The sequence below is a fragment of the Emys orbicularis genome, chromosome 2 (assembly GCF_028017835.1).
Source record: "Emys orbicularis isolate rEmyOrb1 chromosome 2, rEmyOrb1.hap1, whole genome shotgun sequence".
Taxonomy (NCBI): domain Eukaryota; kingdom Metazoa; phylum Chordata; order Testudines; family Emydidae; genus Emys; species Emys orbicularis.
Window position 1 is genome coordinate 14,309,333 of NC_088684.1, and position 21,716 is coordinate 14,331,048.

Here is a 21,716-nt window from a genome sequence, read left to right on the forward strand (position 1 = left end):
GCCTCCCCCCAACCTGGCAACCCTACAGTGTGTCACTGCAGTGTGGGAGCTCCTCCCCCACCACAGTGAGCTGCTTCACCTTCCCTGCTGGTAGGGAGCACTCCAGCAGGACTCCATGGCACCGTCTCCCTCCTCAGCCGTCTCCACCCCTGCCAGGACCCGGAAGCAGCAAATTTTGATTATTTTTTTTAAAGCACTCAGCTGAGCTCTAATTGGGCCACAAGCAGCCCGCAGGCCACATGTTGAGAACCTCTGCCATTCACAGAAGTAAAATCACCTCCTTATTCCTACTCACTACTTCCATGTTTATACATCCAAGGATCACATTATCCTTCTTTCCCCATAGCTTATGTTTAATTGCTTGTCCATTATGATCTCTAAATCCTTTTAAAATTCACTGCTTTTCAGGATACAGACATTCCCTTTTGTAGCTATGGCCTGAATTCCATGTTCCTAGATGTATTACTGGTATAAAAATGCATTTAGTTTGAATGGCCCACAGTTTACCAAGCAATCTAGATCACTCTCTATTATCATCATTTACCACTCCACTAACAGGCCTATAGTTATCTGACTCATCCAACCTGCCCTTTTTGAATATAGACACAACATTAGCACATTTCCAGTCGTCTGAAAATTGCCAGCATTCCAAGATTTATTGAAAATTAACTTCAGGAGGCCAGATATCCTCAGCCAACTCTTTTAGGACTTTTGGATGCAAGTTATGTGGGTCTCCTGCTGAGGATTTAAAAATATTTATCGCTAGTAGATATTATTTAACATGCTCTTACTAATGGACCAGAAAAATATTTCATCATCCTCACATAAGTACATCATCCTGCTTATTTCCACAAAGATACCAGAAATATTTTTGACCATCTGTCTTTTCTGCAATATTCAAAATTTTACCACTCCCATCTAGTAATGGGCCTATGTTATGCCTAGGATTTCTTTTGTCATAATATACTTAAAAAAAAAAAAAAACATTGTCCTTAGCCCTGCTAGTCACTGATTTTTCCCTTTTGTCTTTAGCTTCCCTTATCAGTTTTCTACATTTCATAACTTCCAATTTATACTGATTGCTCTCTATTTCTCTTCCCCCCCCAAGTTTTATATATATATATTTTATTTCTAATTGCTGACTTTGTTTCACTACTGAACCAGGATGGGCTTTTAGCTAACTTTGTTCTCTTTCTTGATGGCTTTTGGCCATCCAATTAACTCTTCTTAAAGAGCTCCCAATTTTCATTCACATTTTTGTCTGCGCTCTCCCTTCAAATCAATTTTGCTCATAGATTTTCTTAACTTTATAAATAAATAAAATAAATAAATAAATATATGGAGATATACCTATCTCATAGAACTGGAAGGGACCCCGAAAAGGTCATTGAGTCCAGCCCCCTGCATTCACTAGCAGACCAAGAACTGATTTTGCCCCTGATCCCTAGGTGGTCCCCTCAAGGATTGAACTCACAACCCTGGGTTTAGCAGGCCAATGCTCAAACCACTGAGCTATCCCTCCCCTCCACTTTACTAGACTCAGCAGCTGATTGCATGTTGAGCTGGAGGTCTCACCTCACATAATTCAGGCACAAAATATGCCATAGCTGGAAGCAGGCAAATGCAGACATTAGCTGGCAAAGACCCTCTTAATTCAACATTTTACATTTTTTTTCTTCCATCTACTGAATTAAAAAGAAGTTTCTTTGGGGAAGGGCTATACAATAGCTCCTTTCTGATGTGGAATGGAAACTGGTTCTTCTATGGTTAGGAGCAGCAATCCGTTGTGGAAAGAGACTTTTCTTCTTTGGCCATCTGCTTGTCAATCATAGGTGGAAGCATCTCCCTTAGTAAAGATTGTGTGACTTATTCATGGTAAAAATACCATGAACCGTACCGCTGCCCCCAATACCTACACAGCCCAATGGTACAATTACATGACAATAGTATTTTTCAAATATAGAACCCTTTTCCTACAACCCTTATATACATGAATATAGCATTTTGTAATACCTTTTATCATTCTTGTATAGCTACATAACATTCATTTTTATAAATGTAAAATATGTCTTTAGTGATTTAGACTTACATGATAAATTCTATTTTTTTTAAAAATGGTATGGCTTTAGTGATTTCCTTTCTACAAAAACTATGTTTCCCTTCTATAGGCACAGATACAAATCTTATTTTTGTAGTAGGTCAGAAACTGAACCTCAGAGAAATGTAACTATAGAGGTGGCATTTAGTAAATATATTATTATTTAATTCTCTCATCACATTTCTTCAGCAACGTTGATATCTTAGCACCTTGCTATCCACGTGCCAAAAACAAGTAGGTAATTAGCACCTCTGCCTTCCCATTTTGTTTTGTTTTGTTTTAAATACATGTCATTGCTGGAATAAAAACTATCAAAAAGGTGGCCTTCATTTTGAGCTGAACACAGTTAGGCTCATACTCAGTCTCTCATCCTCCGGTAACTGCAATAAAGACATAGAGAACACACTGCCCCACAGCTCCTGAATCTTATCTCTCAAGCTTCAATATCCCTATGGAGTACACTGCCTCAGTGGATTGTGGACAAAAAGGCAGTCTTTATAATTTCCAATTAATTCAGAGTATTATAGATTAGGACTGGGAGTTTAAATTTGCTCTGGAAATTAATGAGGAATTTGTGAGCACATTATAGGAGTGACAAGATCCTATGTCAATTATGACTGAGGCAGGCTGCAGCATTCTAAACTAGCTGTAGAATTTGTGTGACTGTTATATTAAGCCCCAGACCGAGTTGCAGTAATGACGCCTTGAGGACCCCAGTCTGCACACAAAGGTAAGTAACAGGGTTTTAACAACATATATGAATAGAGCTTCTGATCTATATTAATTGGAAACTTGTTTCATTTTTCCAAATAAGCTATCCCAAAACATAAGGACACTATAAGGAGGGCTAAGAAAAGGCATTATATGGGGTGAAAAGATTTGATAATAGCTGCATTCTTAGACGCCATGATTCTAGGAATTTTCTGTTGTAGGACCAACATAACTCCTGCAAGCACATAATTCCATCAAGGAACTGGAGCCACTGAATTGTAGGTGGATAATTTTGGAGATTTTCTACATGATATTAATACTCCAAAGGAGGAAAGAAGGTATAAAAATTGGAAGTCACAATGTTTCTTCATATACCACAATTGCACAAAAGTTACTGTATGCTAGTCCACCTTTAAGCAAATACTTGAAATGACCACTTATATTCTCCAGGGGAATATTAGTCAGAGTAGTTTCTGGTGGTCTTGTATGAGATCCTCAAAACCCAATTAAATATTCTACTGTAACTCCCATCAGTTGCTTGCATGAATTCCTCAAGTATTGGAATTTTGACTGCAAATTTGATCAAAATAAGTAGAAAGAAACCAAAGGGCTAAATGGATTATTGGTGGGTACAAGCATTCAACATAGGTGAAATTACTCAACCCCACCAGAAAACCAGGTGAGTCATAAAAGCAATTCTCTTAGCAACATCAAGAGCTTTAAGAAAAAAAAAAGAATCAGGGCAAAAGGTAAATTCCTTCACTAAGGTAAATTGAGAAGTAGTGTCAGTAAAGTTATATTTTTCCAATATTTTTGGGTTAGGAAATTTGTCAGGAATCTGATTAATTCTGAAGAGTCATGTTTTAAGTTTAAAATAAGCTAATTACTTTACACTTGGAAAAATAAATAAATAAAAAGAAATGCAGTTTTCAGGTTTGCAAAAGGCCCTTGGAGAGAGACACTAGCTAGAGTCCATGAGACTATCAACATTATTCAGTACACACTTATAAAAATTGTATCTGCAATTTATATTATCATTGTTAATGCATGCATTTTTAAATAAGAAGATACCAAAAATCATATTGATTCCAAGGGAGATGTTACAATTAGAGTGTGCGCAGATACAAAATTTGTATTCACATCTGATCCACAAAAATGTTCCATGGATATCTGCAGATGTACAGGGCTTTAAATATAAAATCCACATCCACATCCATCTGCAATCTGCAAAAATGGTCCGCTGATATCCGCATCTGCAGATGTGGATATCTGCAGATATAAAGCAGACATCCAAGGATTTGCAGGGCTCTAGTTACAATCACGTGAATTAATACAACTGTAGGGAAGCGAAATTGGCCCACTCACCGTTGAATAATTTTGAAATTTTAGAGCTTGTTGGGTTCCCGGAGGTGGGTAGGTGCGGGGATAGAGGAAGGGAAGGATGATAGAATCCCTTTGTCCCTTCCTTTCTGATGCATACTCAGAATAGATGTATAATATCTAAAGGGTAAGAGATGTTTATCAATGTAAGCCCCACCACTTTGTAGTACTGCTTCCTTCCTCCTGTCATTATCAGGAAGGCAGAGAAACAAGTGGTGGGGGGGACACAAGAAAAAGCAAGTAGCACTAGACTCAAGATCAACGGAAGGAAGGAAAGTGAATACCTAAAAGCTCAAGTTGGGAAGGGAGGCAAATTCTTCTGTGACAATTAACTCTTATTTTCTATTTCCTCTTTTTCTCCCTCAGGAGGAGTAGGCAAGCTTTCTGTACAAAGCCACAGTAGGGAGGGAGGGATCTCTCTCTTTCATATATTATATATAAATATGAAATATATATACACACACACACACAAATATACACGCACACATTATAAAAACCTATATAGAATATACAAGAACAGAGGCAAGATGACTGGGAGAGTTCTAGTTCTAAGCAAAAGAATGCTCTATGAAAAAAGTACTGTTGTCAAGGAAGTTACAAGGAACCAAACTGACATACATTTATGACAATCCAATGTCTGGCAATTTACAAGAGATAACAAATGTACTGATCTCTATATTCTGAAACTTCTGTATAAAGTGTATACTGGAATTTTATATATGTAAGAAAAGTCTCTTTTGACAAGCTATATTGTCTGCCGGATTTAGAATATAAAGTCCATAGGGAAAAAATTAGATCTTTCCCTGTGCAGCACTCAAGCACACAGTTGGCATCTAATAAATAAAAATGTGACCAATTACCAGGTACTGTACAACAGGTATAGATAAAGTACAGAAATTGAAAAAGAACAAGGTATTCTGTCATGTCCTTAAAATGAAACAGTGAATAAGATTCATAGATTCATAGATTCTAGGACTGGAAGGGACCTCGAGAGATCATCGAGTCCAGTCCCCTGCCCGCATGGCAGGACCAAATATTGTCTAGACCATCCCTGATAGACATTTATCTAACCTACTCTTAAATATCTCCAGAGATGGAGATTCCACAACCTCCCTAGGCAATTTATTCCAGTGTTTAACCACCCTGACAGTTAAGAACTTTTTCCTAATGTCCAACCTAGACCTCCCTTGCTGCAGTTTAAGCCCATTGCTTCTTGTTCTATCCTTAGAGGCTAAGGTGAACAAGTTTTCTCCCTCCTCCTCATGACACCTTTTTAGATCCCTGAAAACTGCTATCATGTCCCCTCTCAGTCTTCTCTTTTCCAAACTAAACAAACCCAGTTCTTTCAGCCTTCCTTCATAGATCATGTTCTCAAGACCTTTAATCATTCTTGTTGCTCTTCTCTGGACCCTCTCCAATTTCTCCACATCTTTCTTGAAATGCGGTGCCCAGAACTGGACACAATACTCCAGCTGAGGCCTAACCAGAGCAGAGTAGAGCGGAAGAATGACTTCTCGTGTCTTGCTCACAACACACCTGTTAATACATCCCAGAATCATGTTTGCTTTTTTTGCAACAGCATCACACTGTTGACTCATATTTAGCTTGTGGTCCACTATAACCCCTAGATCCCTTTCTGCCGTACTCCTTCCTAGACAGTCTCTTCCCATTCTGTATATGTGAAACTGATTTTTCCTTCCTAAGTGGAGCACTTTGCATTTGTCTTTGTTAAACTTCATCCTGTTTACCTCAGACCATTTCTCCAATTTGTCCAGATCATTTTGAATTATGACCCTGTCCTCCAAAGCAGTTGCAATCCCTCCCAGTTTGGTATCATCCGCAAACTTAATAAGCGTACTTCTATGCCAATATCTAAGTCGTTAATGAAGATATTGAACAGAGCCGGTCCCAAAACAGACTCCTGCGGACAGGGCCGGCTCTAGGATTTTTGCCGCCCCAAGCAAAAACAATTTTGGCCGCCCCCTCTCCCCCGTTTTTTTCTTACCCCACCCCCGGCCCCGCCTCAACTCCGCCCCTTCCCCAAATCCCCAGCCCTGCCTCCTCCCCCCAGGCTCTCAAGCCTGGGAGGGAGGGGGAGCAGCGGCGCACGAATCAGCTGTTTCGCGCGCCGCGGCCGCTCAGGATCTCCCCCTCCCTCCCAGGTTTGAGAGCCTGAGAGGGAGGGGGGGCAGCTGTTTCGCACGCCGTGGCGCGCGAGCGGCAGCAGTGGAGGTGAGCTAGGGCGGCCGGGGCACATTTTTAGGGGCGGCATTCTGGCACCGGCCATGCCGCCCCTAAAAATGTGCCGCCCCAAGCATCAGCTTGTTTTGCTGGTGCCTAGAGCCGGCCCTGCCTGCGGAACCCCACTTGTTATACCTTGTTATGTTATAAGGAGAGAGAATTCCACCATGTGGAGAAAATATAACAGGTGAAAACCCAATATTTTAACCTGTAAATAGGAAAATAAACATAATCAAAGGAATTGAAAAAAGATTCTGTGCTGAAAGGTGTTTGTTATATCATATTACATAAAGAGGTTACTGAATGAAGGGAGAGGAAGGGTTTGAGATATTATATCCACAATGGATTTAAAACTACTGGAATTGTAATCTTCTTGTCTTTTATGAGGTATATGACTGAAAGGTGTTTTTTTTTAATCATTAACTTTTCTGCTTCTATGTTTTCTTAGAAATATCAGGAATGTCATTTTTTGTCTTCTCTGCTTTTGTTGGAAGACCTCTGGGAGATCTCAGGGATGCTTGTTTGTTTGTTCAAACATCATTATTTATGGGGCTGGATGTTAAAGCCTTTAACAAAGGCTTCCTTAAATCAAAATGTTAGACATTTCAAGTTAAACAGGTAGGCGCGCTCTCTCACACACAGGGTTTATAGAAAGTCTGAGTAAAAGTCTCTTTCCCTCACAATTGTTCAATTTACATTCTCTTGACTACTGTGATATTACCATTTCATCGGTTCTCAAGCCATCAGCTGAGACAAGACTTCAATTTTTAATGTAAAAACAAACAAACACAACTTTAAAACAACTTAAACAAAAAAAAAAGGAACTCATTTCAGGGCTTCTTTATATCATACATCAAAAAAAGGAATAGAAGACACAAACTCCATTTTTTTCCCTTGGCAGATCACCTTTAAGTTGAACTCAAACTCAGAGATATCTAGCAGACATTTAAACAGAATTGCATGGCTGTTATAAGAATTAAAAAAAGATTGGAGGATTGCAAATTGGAAAGGATAGAAGCTTACAGAAAAATGGTAACTAAAGATCTCTTAAGAATCAATACAAAAACAGAAACAAATTAGTCCAAGTTAATGATCAAATTCTGTATCCCAGAAAAAGGTGTTCTAAGGTAAATGAAAAATTTCTCTCTAAGGCTATGTCTTCACTACCCGCCGATCCGGCGGGTAGCAATCGGTCTATCGGGGATCGACTTACCGCATCTAGTGAAGACGCGGTAAAATCGATCCCTGATCGCTCTGCCATCGACTCCGGAAATCCACCTCGGCAAGAGGCGGCAGCGGAGTCGGCGGCAGCGGTCGACTTTCCCGCGTCCTCACCGCCAGGTAAGCCGACCTAAAATACGCAACTTCAGCTACGGTATTCACGTAGCTGAAGTTGCGTATCTTAGGTCGGACCCCCGCTGTAGTGTAGACCTAGCCTAAATATTAGTAGAGTAGAAAAGCACATGACAGAACCAAAAGTCTTTGTGATGAGAACTAAGTTTAGTGTGCACTTGTTAGGGGTGTCACTGAGAAATGTAGAGACAGACCCTGAGAAGTATAAACCTAAGTTATCTACAAATAACCAAACATGATGTTTGTAGGAATTAGCACACAAAAACCTTTCAGATGCAAATATAAGTGGATCTAAATCTGAACACTATGGAACACCCATCAATAAATCATATGAAGAAAAATTAGAGAAGCACATTAGCTGGAGAAAAGAACGAAAGATATAACCCAAACCAGGGGGAAATTCCTGACAATCAGAATAATATTGCAAGAAAGATCTACAGGATAACCAAGATGTTTGCAACTGGTACCTTAATTTTATAATAACAATTCAAATATATTTTATAGAAATAGAAATATCATTGTTAAAACTTCAGCAAAAACATGTGTTATCTAAGCCTTTATCAAAGGATTTTCATGCTAACACATTGATTGATCTATCTAAAATATACACTTAAAATACTGTAATGAAAATATTACACACGCCGAATGGAGGGATGTAGAGGCTCCTTTCTTTTAAAATAAAAAGTGAATGGATTTAGCAGCATGGATTCTTAATCCTAGTGAATAACATGTACAATGCTAAGGAAGTGGGACATCATGACAGTTTTATCACTGTTTGAATAATCTTTAAATTGAAACAGCAAAGTAGACCATACGTATCTTGCAATAGATAATTTAGCAAACTGTACAAAAGCAAATCATTCCTCCAATATAATAAGCCAGAACAGAGAACAAAACTATAACCTTGAAGGAACAAGGCTCTGATGCAGAATACCACCATTCTAGATAATGTAAATGCTTAAAAATTGACAGACTCAATCTGCATTGTTAAATGAGATGAATAATTTGGTCATCTTTCCAGATTGTCTCAGTTCTCCAGACAGTTCTCCAGACATTTCCCCCCCCAAAACCATCAGTTTACATGAGTTAGGTTAGCCTCAGGATTGTATTTTGAACTTAATTTTGAAGCTAACCTGTGAGTTAGGATTTACCGTAAATAAACATGACAGATCTGGTAGAAGGAAAATGGCTTAATTTACACAGTAGCAACAGTTTTCTCCATAGAAACTAAGATCTGTGCTATAACGTAAATGCCCTGCACTACTTTTTTTACCCCCTCCACCACCCAACACACACTAGGGTTTCAAAGGACTTGGAGAAAAAAAACCTGAGCTGTCACTTCTGTACTTCAAGAAATGGGTATGCAGAGGGTTGATAACGAAGGCATAAAACTGTTCTTGTAGCAGAGGAGAGTACTATAGAAGAGGAAGCATATTTCCCCCCTTTTCTCCATTTAACAAAAATGCTTGTTAAATACTCGAATTCAGTCTGAAGGATTTGGACATGTGGCTTTTTTTAAAGTGAGAGATGGGTTCAAACCCAAACGGAAGCTTCAAAACACCTATGTGAACTTATATTTTTAGCTTCTGATCATGCTGAGTTATCACAATAATGTTAAAATTAAAAATTTAGTACATCTTATAAACCAGTTTAAGAGTTAAAGCAAATTAGTCTTAAATTCAGGACTCAACAAAGGGAAGCCAGACCATTAATTGTTTATCTAAGAAATGTGTCCCAAAAAGCCAATATATAGCAGTTAAAACAACCGAAACATCAGAAGTATCATTGTGGGAGTAAAGATGCAAGACCACTTGTATCAGTGACTGCAGTTACTTGAAAAGGTAACTGAAGAAACTTAAGGAAGGAAGGAAGGATGACACACTATGGTGTTGTGGCTAGTGAATTAGACTAGAAATCAGGAGGCCTGGACACTAATCCTAGATGTGCCAATGAGCTCCTTTGAGACCTTTGGCAAGATTAACTTTTCTGTGCTTCAAAGAGTTTCTTATTTGTACAATGGGGAAAATACATACACTCTTCTTACCTAATAGCGTAATCAATTAAAGTATTGATTACAAAACCCTTAGCATTTTATAACCCTTCCTATCTGAATATCTATCTATTAAGCACATTGTAACTAGGGCTTCTGTTTTTCAGGGTTTATTAGTTTAGTTGGGGGGGGGGGTTATTTTAGTACATTTTGAGTTTTATGTAGGTGCCCAAAAATTGGGGGGTGGGAATTGAGGCCCTCTCTTTGTATATACATTACTCATTACAGTAGTATATACCATAATAAGTATCTCATTGTGAAGTTCCCTAGTGCACTTTAACGTAATACTGTTTCAAACAGCATTACTTTGAATCAGGATAGGGAACCTTTCATGCGCACCATCAGGGCCTACTCAGATCAATTAATGTGCAACACATTAGTGTGGTTCAGAAATCAAACCCTCACACTCTGCAGTACAACTTAGTATACACAAGTTACAAGTAACCATTTCCAGTGCTATACTGGCCTTCATTGGCTAAACACCTTTTTTATTTTGGATAAGAGGCGTTTTATAACTAAAACGAAAAATCAGAAGTCCTATTTATAACTAAAACAAAACTTGATTGGTCCCTTATGTAACTGAACATCCAGGGTAACACTCAGTATTGCAGAGTTATCTTTTCTCAACACGGGCATCATGTCACCCTTGCTAAGAGTTCATAAGACATATGCTTGCTAATTCAAACCACAATGTGTGTATATCAACATGTGTAATCAGGAAAGCCAAAGCACAATTGGAGTTGCAGCTAGCAAGAGATGTGAAGGATAACAAGAAGGGTTTCTACAGGTATGTTAGCAACAAGAAGACCAGGGAAAGTGTGGGACCCTTATGGGGTGGGGCCTCATGGAAGGGGTGGAGTGGGGCCGGGGCCGGGGGGGGTTGAGCACCCAGGGGGAAGAGGGGAAGTCGGCGCCAATGCTGGTGATTAAAATGGGCGAGAAGCTGGATACAAGTCAACAGTGTGCCCTTGTTGCCAAGAAGGCTAACGGCATATTGGGCTGCATTAGTAGGAGCATTGCCAGCAGATCGAGGGAAGTGATTATTCCCTTCTATTCAGCACTGGTGAGGCCACATCTGGAATACTGTGTCCACTACAGAAAGGATGTGGACAAACTGGAGAGAGTCCACCGGAGGGCAATGAAAATGATTAGGGGGTTGGGGCACATGACTTATGAGTAGAGGCTGAGGGAACTGGGCTTATTTAGTCTGCAGAAGAGAAGAGTGAGGGGGGATTTGATAGCAGCCTTCAACTACCTGAACGGGGGTTCCAAAGAGGATGGATTTAGGCTGTTCTCAGAGGTGGCAGATGACAGAACAAGGAGCAATGGTCTCAAGTTGCAGTGGGGGAGGTCTAGATTGGATATTAGGAAAAACTATTTCACTAGGAAGGTGGTAAAGCACTGGAATGGGTTACCTAGGGAGGTGGTGGAATCTCCATCCTTAGAGGTTTTTAAGGCCCGGCTTGACAAAGCCCTGTCTGGGATGATTTAGTTGGTGTTGGTCCTGCTTTGAGAAGGGGCTTGGACTAGATGACCTCCTGAGATCTCTTCCAACCCTAATCTTCTATGATTCTATGAACCACTGTGAATCTTTCTGCAGAACCAAGACAATTTCCTCACATTTTGGTACCCATGTAAATAGAAATCATATGGCACAGAGTTGCTTTGCCATTCTTGTTTTTCTTACATAATACCTTCCCATATGCTCTGGAGAGTCAGACTTGATTCAAGACTGAGCCGAAATGTACATGTTTAAATAAAACGGTGCAGCATTTTGAAGTACCTACCTGGCCAAAGCAGGGACTGGTACTCCTCGTGCTCGTATTGGTGGTTTTCCACGAACAACTGGAACTTCTGCATTTTCTGAACCACCATTCAAATATGTTAACTCTTGAAGCTGTGCCTGTCTGATTTCATCATTGTAGTCCTAGACAGAAGGGAGGAGTGGAAAGCTATTCAACCAACACAGAAAAATACTTATCACAAGAACTGCTTCTAAAAAAGTATTTTTCATAATATTCTAGATGAATTTTTTGTTGAAAATCCTTTAGAAACAATGCAGAAAAATGCTGCAATAGGAACTCCAATTTAACCTAAAATATGATTAGAACCTTCAAATAAAACATGTTTTTAATTATATTTTGGCTCAAATCCTGTTTTCCTCTCTGAGGTTGCCCATTACCGCCAGCATATTTTCCATTATAAATAAATAAATAAATAAGGGGCGGGGGGTTTACTGACTAGCGAAAATAAATTACCAGTACTTAAAACACTATATATGCCTCTTAACAATTTAGAATGAGTATCAGGCAAGACCCGATGGTGGAATCACATTCCATTGCAAAGTGGTGAAAATCCCATCACTTCATTTCAGCTTGTCAGATCTGATGAATTTTCAGCCCAAAGCATTTTGACTGCAGGCCCATGTGCCACAGGGAGAAATTCTGTGCTGGTGGAGGGTAGATTAAATGACCTGCCCCAATAGTTCATTTCCATCCTTAAGTTCTGATTCTATGAATTTCTTCCATATATATGAGTAATTTTATCCAAATAATAAACATAGTGACTGCTGAAAATATTTTCCTTTGAAAAATCTAAAATAGACTTGTATAAGTAAACTGAGGACACTGTAGATTTATTTGCTCTCCTCAACAGAGCTACTCATAGGAAGACTGCAGAATTCATAACAGTTATTTATACAGTTAGTAGAATATTTCTCAAACACATGCAGACCTTGAAATACTATAAGCTATCCTCCAAATCATGTATGCTATATAGGAATGAAACAGACGTTGTGAGCTAATGTGAACTCAGAGCTGAATTTCTTTATCATCAAATTCCATTTAGTATAAATGAACCAAGGATTGCAGTTTTAGTGTAAACCAAGAAAAAGATTGTATTCAAAACGGACTATTTTTAACAGGCTCCTCCATGTACCAGTAATAAGTGCTGGTTCTCACATCATTTCACTCTTGTTTAGTTCAAGAAACAACTACATTGTGTCTATTCCTTTTCCACCGAAGTGGAAGAGTTTTATTCAAACACTGTCAATAGTTACAATTCTAATTAAGTAAGAAAGGAAATCTAGCTCATGATGGAAGTGGAATTTTATCCCATCTATCAATGTGAATGCAACCAAAGAAATATCAAATGTTGACTCGTGTACTTTACTATGAAGCACAGAAACTGAACGAACAAAAGGATTAATGCTACTCTAAGAACACTGGCACTCATCTGTCAGACTTTGTGCCTCCCCTCAATTGTAAGGGATTTTTTTGAAACAAAAGAAGGTTTGGATTTTCCCTCATACTTCATTCCAGAAGGCAGCCTTTTGGTTGAAACACAGGTACTAAATAGCAATGTTACCTGTTAAGCATCTTTGTACACCCTTGGGATGTTAATTCAGAGAGGATAGGTTGCAGTTCACTCTCCATTCAGGCACGAAGGCTGCAACAACCAATCAGTAAGTAAGGCTAGGTCTACATTAGAGAGCTTACAGCGATGCAGCTGTACCGATGCAATAAGATCTCTCGCGTAGCCGCTCTATGCCGACGGGAGAGAGTAATCCTGTTGACATAATTAATCCACCCCCACGAAGCGGCGACATAGCTCTCCCGCCGTTATAGCGCTGTGGACTCTAGCGCTTATGCCGATGTAATATATGCTGCTCAGGCGGGTAGAATATTCACACCCCGAGAGACAAAAGTTTTGCCAAGGTAAGTGGTAGTGTAGACATAATTAAAGACAAACCTTTTTGTGCCCTTTCATAGATGCCTTCTGTGACAGTTTTATTTCCAGGACCTTGTTCTTTCTAAAGCAACTGCTTCAGTAAACTGTTAATACTTTAAACTTGTGTAAGCAGCAAAGATTTTACTGCAATAAAATCTTAGATTAATACCCACATTTCAATTATTTCCATGGGGTGAGCGGTGTTTCATTCTGTTTGACAGAGTACAGAAAGACAATTCAAACATAACATGTCTATTTCTGACATGCCAAGTCATGATGGATGGGAATTGTATATAGGAATCCCTTAGCGACAAAATACCAAATTATACACAAGGAAGAACATTAAGGAACCACTGGATGAGCACAATAAGTAGGATGCATTGGCCAAAGTCCCCCACTGAGGAAAGCAGAGGTGACTAGTCTGCAGAGTTTTGATAAGGCATAGGTTACGGGTGCCCTATATAACTCCTATCCATATGCATCTCTGAACCAGAAATTGCCAAAGCCCCAGACAAAACAGCTTTGACTCCGAGGGGATGTGGCGGATTAGACTTTTGGTAAGTTTTTTTTAATAGATCTTTATTCATTAGGCTGGAGCAGACCTGATCCAATAGACCCTGATCTGGATTCTTCAATTAAAACGAACAGACATTCTGATTTATGAACTGCAGGCCTTAGAATGGTGGAGAACAGCATGCTTCTCCAGTCACATTTGGGAGATGGTTAGAAGGTATACAAGAATATCTTCTGTTTAACCTGGAAATCAGAAGGGAGTGGGGGGGCATTTCAGACTGCTCTCATCTCTAAGAAGATGAGACTGACTGTCAGCCAGATACTTTGACAAGTTTTAAGTAGGTGAACTTCCCTGCCTAGGAGACTGGCATTCCTTATGAATGTTGTCCATTCTGGCTATCTTATCTCCATTCTTCTAAGCAGTTTGACATGCTATAACCATGGAGGACAGTACTGGACAACATCCTAAGGAGGCTGACCTTCTTGGGGTCTCTATTCACAGAAAAGCAAGAGAACTGAATAAGTAGCCTGGCACAGGAGACTTGAGTATGCTGGCATGTCTCTCTCAGGTATAAATCTGACATTTTTTAGGGACTTGGGGAACCAAAAGGACCTCAAGCATATTAGAAATATTGAGATTTTGGAGCAAAAACTTATGTATTTCTATCATCTATGGGCATACAGTGTATTATCTTGGAGATCAATATATGTTAGATAATCCTGGATGATTGATAGAATCTATCTTTTTATTATTAATAAAATAATATTTATAAAGCACCATCACCCTGGAAAAATGCTCATAGTGTTGAACAATCATAAAAAACAATCTCTCATTCATTAATAAAAACACTCTGACCTCAAAGTTACAAACAAGGTGGATAAATAAAACACACTGATTTTTAAACTTTTTTTTTTTAATTACATTTTTTATTTGCAAATTGGATCCATAAATCCAGTATGAATTGTACCCCTCCTCACATCTTCTGGACAATATATTTATAATCCTTTCTGTCTCTGTCTGATTTAGACATTGTAATTGCTGAGCTTATGAACAAGAGATATTGTATTTTGGACTTTGAGATCGGGTATGCCACTTTTCTGGATAGAGGGGGAGACCCGTACAAAGCATGCAGTAACTCATGTGAAATACTGATATCACCATCTGTCCACTTTTATTTATACCTAGCATTTCCAATACCATGACAGACCTCCTCCAACAGAGATGGGCTGGTGAATTTGGTGTCAGCCAATCAGAAGAATTCATGGGGATTTATTTCAGAGGCCAGAATGGGAGAGGAACAGAATTTCATAATAGATTATTCTCCTAACCCCTTGAAAAAGGGAAATGAATATACAAAAGATTTGACTCAGAGGACATGTCCTTTCTGCCATTGTCACAAGTGGAAACCTAGTTTTCAGACCTCTGAATTATCAGATCCTTTCACAGCATCTAAATACACAGATGGTTGTATTCAAAACACATTCAACGGAGAGATAGTACATAGCTTTGTGTTGACATAAATATTTTGGATGGTGGTGAGCTACTATCATAGAAGCTGTATAAGCTTGGACTCCTTTTAAAAAAATGGAGCATTGTCAGGCAGGAAAATAAGTTATTTAGCAGGCCTTGATGTTTCAGCCTCATGGGAATAGGATCTCAAAAATCTCTCTCTCAGTGGAAGTCTAATAAAACACAAACGACTTATAACATATGAAGGAAGCAGTACACATGAAGGTGTACCTTGTGAAGACAAGCATTTTGACAGACAGGCATCCCTGATGGAGGTCCTTCTACTCTTTAGTAAGACCTATCAAACTTGTTCCAAGCAAGTTTGTTCTCTGGGATTTAGCCATGGAGCTTCCAGACCATTATTAACACTCAACTATTTACAATAAAATAGCAGAATACAGTCAACTGAGAGTACTTGCAAAAGCAAGGAGAGCAGTTCCAGTGACCGTCACAGGCAGTAAGAAGGAACTGAGGGGGCTCAGGGTCAGATGGGCCTTTTATACTGATGCCAATGGCATGCAGCATGCAGCACCAGAAGGTGCCCTAGCTGCCCCCAACAGGTATTGTTGAGGGAAAATGTCCGGCCACTGTGAAGGGGGGCACACATTCACCAGTAGTGGACTGCACATGTACAATCACTCAAAGAAGAACTTTAAATTTATGCTGCAAAAAGAGAATAAAAAGTATCGGTAATATTTTTGTTCCAATGAAACTAATGGTACAAGAATCACCTCTCTGCTCTGTCAACCATGCTGCCCCCAAATACCTGTTCTGTAGGAAGAACAGTTAGTTGTGCAATTTGTGGTTAAATAGTTTATCTTAGGAGCTTCTTCAAAAATCCTGTTCACATCTTGTTTTATCAACTCTTCAGTGGTGTTGTATTTAAAAGTTACCTTGTCTACCACAACGTTTTATTTTTCAAAAGAGGAAAGAAAGAATAGGGTGCTGCTCTTTCCTGCTGGCTAATACAGTAAATTAGTGACTGAACAATTTCCCCCCCCTCAAACTAATCTCTGTATCTGTAACCATGGGAGTTCTGTACCAGGTATATATCTTGAACATTTAAGACTGACCTGATCTCTTGGAATTTCTAATGAAAGTGTTTCCTCAAGGAACTGTTCCCTAGGGGTATTTAGCTTCTGAGTGAAAGGCTCACCGAATTGTTTGATCAGATCTAATATGAAAATACTTTTGAATCAAGGATTTGAAATCAAACTTTGATCAGATTTTATATTAATTCTCTAGACATGGATTCTCTTCATACAACTAACATCTCTAGTGTCTCTTCAACTGTCAATCATTTTTGGTGTTGGGTCTGGCTATCTGTTAAAGATCATTGAATCAAATCAGAGAAGAGAATGAGTTACTCCTTAAGCACTTGTCTAATGTGCAGAAAGAAAAATTATGTTACTGGTATTTTAATTTGGGATAAATATGCTGGCGATCTCATGCAGAAATGGTATGGCACACAACACAAGGTAACTCTTTTGGATCTCATTATGACAGATGAAGATGAATTAATCACTAGACTAGAAATTGGTAGTGGTTGCCTAGGGACCCGTGATCATTACCAGATTACATCAATATAGGCAAAAAGAGGACAGTCATAACTAGTAATTATATATTGTGACAGACCCAGACCAGTGGGGTACAGGAGTCTGGTAGAGGGCAAATATACTGGTCACTGGATGAGTAGTTTTCTGTACCCTGAGTGACCGGAGAAGGGGCTGCACTAGAGTAATCAGGAACCTGCTAGAACCAGTTAAGGCAGGCAGGCTAATTAGGACAACTGGAGCCAATTAAGAAGAAGCTGCTAGAATCAATTAAGGCAGGCTAATCAGGGCACCTGGGTTTTAAAAGGAGCTCACTTCAGTTTGTGGTGCGAGTGTGAGGAGCTGGGAGCAAGAGGCGCAAGGAACTGAGAGTGAGAGGGTGTGTTGCTGGAGGACTGAGGAGCACAAGCGTTATCAGACACCAGGAGGAAGGTCCTGTGGTGAGAATAAGAAAGGTGTTTGGAGGAGGCCATGGGGAAATGGCCCAGGGAATTGTAGCTGTCATGCAGCTGTTACAGGAGGCACTATAGACAGCTGCAGTCCACAGGGCCCTGGGCTGGAACCCGGAGTAGAGGGCGGGCCCGGGTTCCCCCCAAAGCTCCCAATTGACCTGGACTGTGGGTTCTTCCAGAGGAGAAGGTCTCTGGGCTGTTCCCCAACCCACATGGTGAATCTCTGAGGCAAGAAAATCTGCCAATAAGCGCAGGACCCACCAAGATAGAGGAGGAACTTTGTCACAATATCTAGGGGGAGGGATGTGAAAGAGTCTGTATCCCTATGTTCATCCTTTTTACAAAACTAGAATGGATTTTGTACAAAGTATGCCTTGTGAGGTATTTGAAACTCAAGATGTGCTCATCATTATTGTCCTGGTAAAATATGTATGGCAATATTGTATGTAACGTTATAAGATTCTACTGTACAACACTACTGAGATATATTCCAAGTTTAGAAAAGCAGGCTCGAAGACAAAAGGCAAACCGACACCTCAGCCAGGTGTCAACAAAATCAAATGGACTATCACCTGGTTAAGTGACCATTCTTTAGCAGGAAAAAGGGTGAGAGTGAGAAATGTACATGTTGGCAAAAAAACAGATAGAAGTTCCCATCCCACAGACTTTCTGTCTCCTCAACCCAGGGGTTGGCAATGTGTCTGTACACAGACACAAGTGTCTGTTGTAAAAAATTTGAGGTCCACGGCATGGGGAACACTCACCGTGGACAGCTCAGCTCCCCGCAAGCGGCTCCCCATCCCTGTTGTTGCTGGCGGAGGGGAGGCATGGCCAGGCAGCTCTGCAGGCACACTACCAGCTCTGTCTGCTGCAAGCGCCACCCCTTGAAGCTCCCATTGGCCACGGTTCCGGGCCCATGAGCTGGGAGCTGTGGAGTAAGCAGTTGGCGGGGGGGGGGAGGGGAAGGGGATGGAGGCAGCATCACTGGTCACTGGGCAGAGTCAGCCATGGAAGCAGTATCACTAGTCGCCGGGCAGTACGCTGCCAACTCAGTCTGCTGCAGGAGCCGCTGGGAGCCGCGGAGTCAATGCTCAGGGAGGAGGGACGGAGGCAGCGTCACTAGTCGCTAGGCAGGGTAAGCCAGGATGGCATGAGGGAGTGAGGGAAAAAGGCAGGAAACGGGCTGGGAGGTGGCATGAGGCTCCCACAGCCACTGATAGCGCGAGGGGGCACGCTGCCTCTGTCACCCCTCCCCAAACACTTACTCCACAGCCAATGGGAGCTGCGGGGGCGGTGCCTGCGGATGGAGGCAGTGTGCCTGCAGAGTTGCCTGGCCGTACCTCGCCTCCGCCAGCAACACCAGGGACAGGGAGCCACTTGCGGGGATGGGGAGCTGCCCGAGGTGCTGGAAAAAGGTGAAGAAGAAAGAGGTTCTTTCGAACTGTTGGCACTGCAAGTCTCTGTAATGAAATGGGTCCTTGCAAAAGTATCTGCTTTTACCCACTGTCGCATGTTGGTAGGTATGTAGAACGGGCCATCTCAGCGGGAGCACCAGGAGACACTGAACCTGATGGGAGCATAATCCCAGACACACAGGGTTAGAACACCCACAGCCCCATCCCTTTAGGGTAGTAGCCATGCTCCTCACCTCCTGCATCTGAGCAGTGGGCAGGCCATGACCCTGCCTCCTCCTCAGCCCCTTTTGTGCCCAAAGAGGCCCAGCCCAGCAAGGCCCCGCTGTCAGCAGAGCATGGAATATGGGAAAGTGGAGCAGGAACTGCATCAAGGTAGGATGGTCTTAGTGAAGGTGCTTTCGGGTCCCTGACAGACCAGGTTTGTATTCTTGGCACTGCCCCTGCCACTGATTTCCTGTGTGACCTTGGGTAAGGCCTCAGTTCCCCAGCTGTCACAGGGATAATAATAACCCATTGTGCAGTAATGAGGGCCATAAAGAAATATTTGGAAAGAGAATGAAAGTCTGATGCTAAAAAAAGATTCAAAAGATGGGGAAGGAGAATTTCTAGTACCTTCCCCTTTCCCCCCACCCCCACACAGCTGAGCATCCATGCAGGGCCCCGGTGCAATCTGGCCCATAGTTTTTATTAGTGAACTGTTACTGCAGTACAGATCACAGAACTTTGATTTTCTGTGGATCCTGTAAAAAGTAGTTATTTTTAAAAAGTACTCATAATTCAAAAGAATTTCCTCCATATTTAATAACTTTATAAACAGTTTTTAGTAATTGCAAGCCCAATAAAATGCAGCGGGGGTACCTTTTATTTCATATGATGTTTTGATACCAACCAAACCCATGCACAGCTATAGCAGGCTTTAATCTACTGATCTACCTACCTATATATCCACACAACAATTGACTACACATGGGATATGTAACATTTCTGAGTGCCATCAGCTTCAGTTAAAGTTAGTTAGCCCAGTCCTGAAAGGTCCCGAGTACCTTGAACTCACACTGCAGTCAATGGCTGTTGAGGGCCCTCAGAAGCTCATAGCAGCTGCTCAGCACCTTGCAGTATCAGGACTTCATTCTCTTTCGAAACATCTCCCTAGGTACTTATATGGAACTCAGTAACAGTATTTGAGTGCATCATAAACAATGAATTTAGCCTCATGCAACCTTTTTGAGGTCTCCGTATGTCTGCCTCTATGTATGCTATTATAGCCTGGGCCGGCTCTAGGATTTTTGCCGCCCAAAGCAAAAACAATTTTGGCCGCCCCCCCCCCTCCGGTTTTTTAATTACCCCACCCCGGCCCCGCCTCAACTCCACCCCTTCCCCAAATCCCCAGCCCTGCCTCCTCCCCCCAGGCTCTCAAGGTTTGAGAGCCTGGGAGGGAGGGGGAGACTCCGAGTGGCCGTGGCGCGGGCGCCGCTTCTCCCCCTCCCTCCCAGGCTTGAGAGCCTGGGAGGGAGGGGGAGAAGCGGCGCGCGAGCGGCAGCGGAGGTGAGCTAGGGCGGCCGGGGCACATTTTTAGGGGCGGCATTCTGGCGCCGGCCATGCCGCCCCTAAAAATGTGCCGCCCCAAGCACCAGCTTGTTTTGCTGGTGCCTAGAGCCGGCCCTAATTATAGCCCAAATCTATAGCAAGGAGCAGCCCTGGCAACAACTTACATGGCACTGTTTCTCATTTTCAATCTTAGTTTCTCTCATTGTCTCTGGAACCTTTGATTTCCCCTATGCCCCCTTTTTGGGCGGGGGTGTTACTTATCCACTAGTGCTATATTATAGAAGCAGGACAGAACTAAAGCTAAAGAACTGCATTTATAATGAATTCCCAGCACCTGTAGTTTTGCACGTAACTTGTTTGGGGTATTTTCCCTACATTATGAAAGTAACTATTCCACAGTAAGGGCCAAAATCTGTCCTTAGAGTTGTGTGTAGGAAGAATTGTACTTCAGCAACAGCTGTATGAAAAGGATGGCTGTAATAAAGAATAAATACAGAACACTGGGAAAGTCTGATTAACATAGTGTTAAACTGTTTCATATTGAGATGACAGACGACATGGGGATAGGGCATCCATTTCTGATGCCTGTTTCCTGTATGTATGTATGTACGCACTATGTTAGGTCAATCAGTCCCACCATGACATGTTTTCCCTTCTTAGGGTCTTTTACTAATATGGTACTTCCTGATCATAGCTTGTGAATACAGATCTACATTACATGAAATTGGTTCTGCCTTTTCTTAGTGGAATCCAAATGTTCTCCATTTTAGTTAACTCCTCAATTTCTCTTTTGTTTCCCCTACCGCAGATGAGCATTACATTTAAAAAAATATATTCTAACAGAGATGTCACAAAAAAGACAGTTATATTGAAAATGGGTTGCCAAACCCTAGGAAGCTCTGTCAAAATACTTCTCATTTCTCCAAATACTTGTAAAGATTTCATGAAGTTTGGTGGGCTTCTTGAGCCCCCGCAAGAAATTGTTCTCAAGGGCTCAATCATGCAAAACTCCCAAAAAGGAATTTAAGAACAGGCCCTAATTATTATAAACCCTCAGTAACATACAGTATGTAGCATTATTTATATACATCTGAAAATATCCCACGAAAAGCTGTTGAAATAAATTTTCAAGCCATATTTTTCAAGGTGCTGTTTTTCCTGTA

General features: G+C 41.1%; 1 protein-coding gene across 1 annotated transcript in view; it reads right to left on the bottom strand.

Moving 5' to 3' along the window:
* KHDRBS3 (KH RNA binding domain containing, signal transduction associated 3) overlaps window positions 1-21,716 on the bottom strand; it is a 222,333-nt gene that overhangs the window by 86,112 nt on the left and 114,505 nt on the right. Inside the window, exon 5 of the mRNA XM_065399700.1 lies at window positions 11,621-11,760. Coding sequence (XP_065255772.1) covers window positions 11,621-11,760 — 140 coding nt within the window. The remainder of the gene's footprint in view (window positions 1-11,620; window positions 11,761-21,716) is intronic.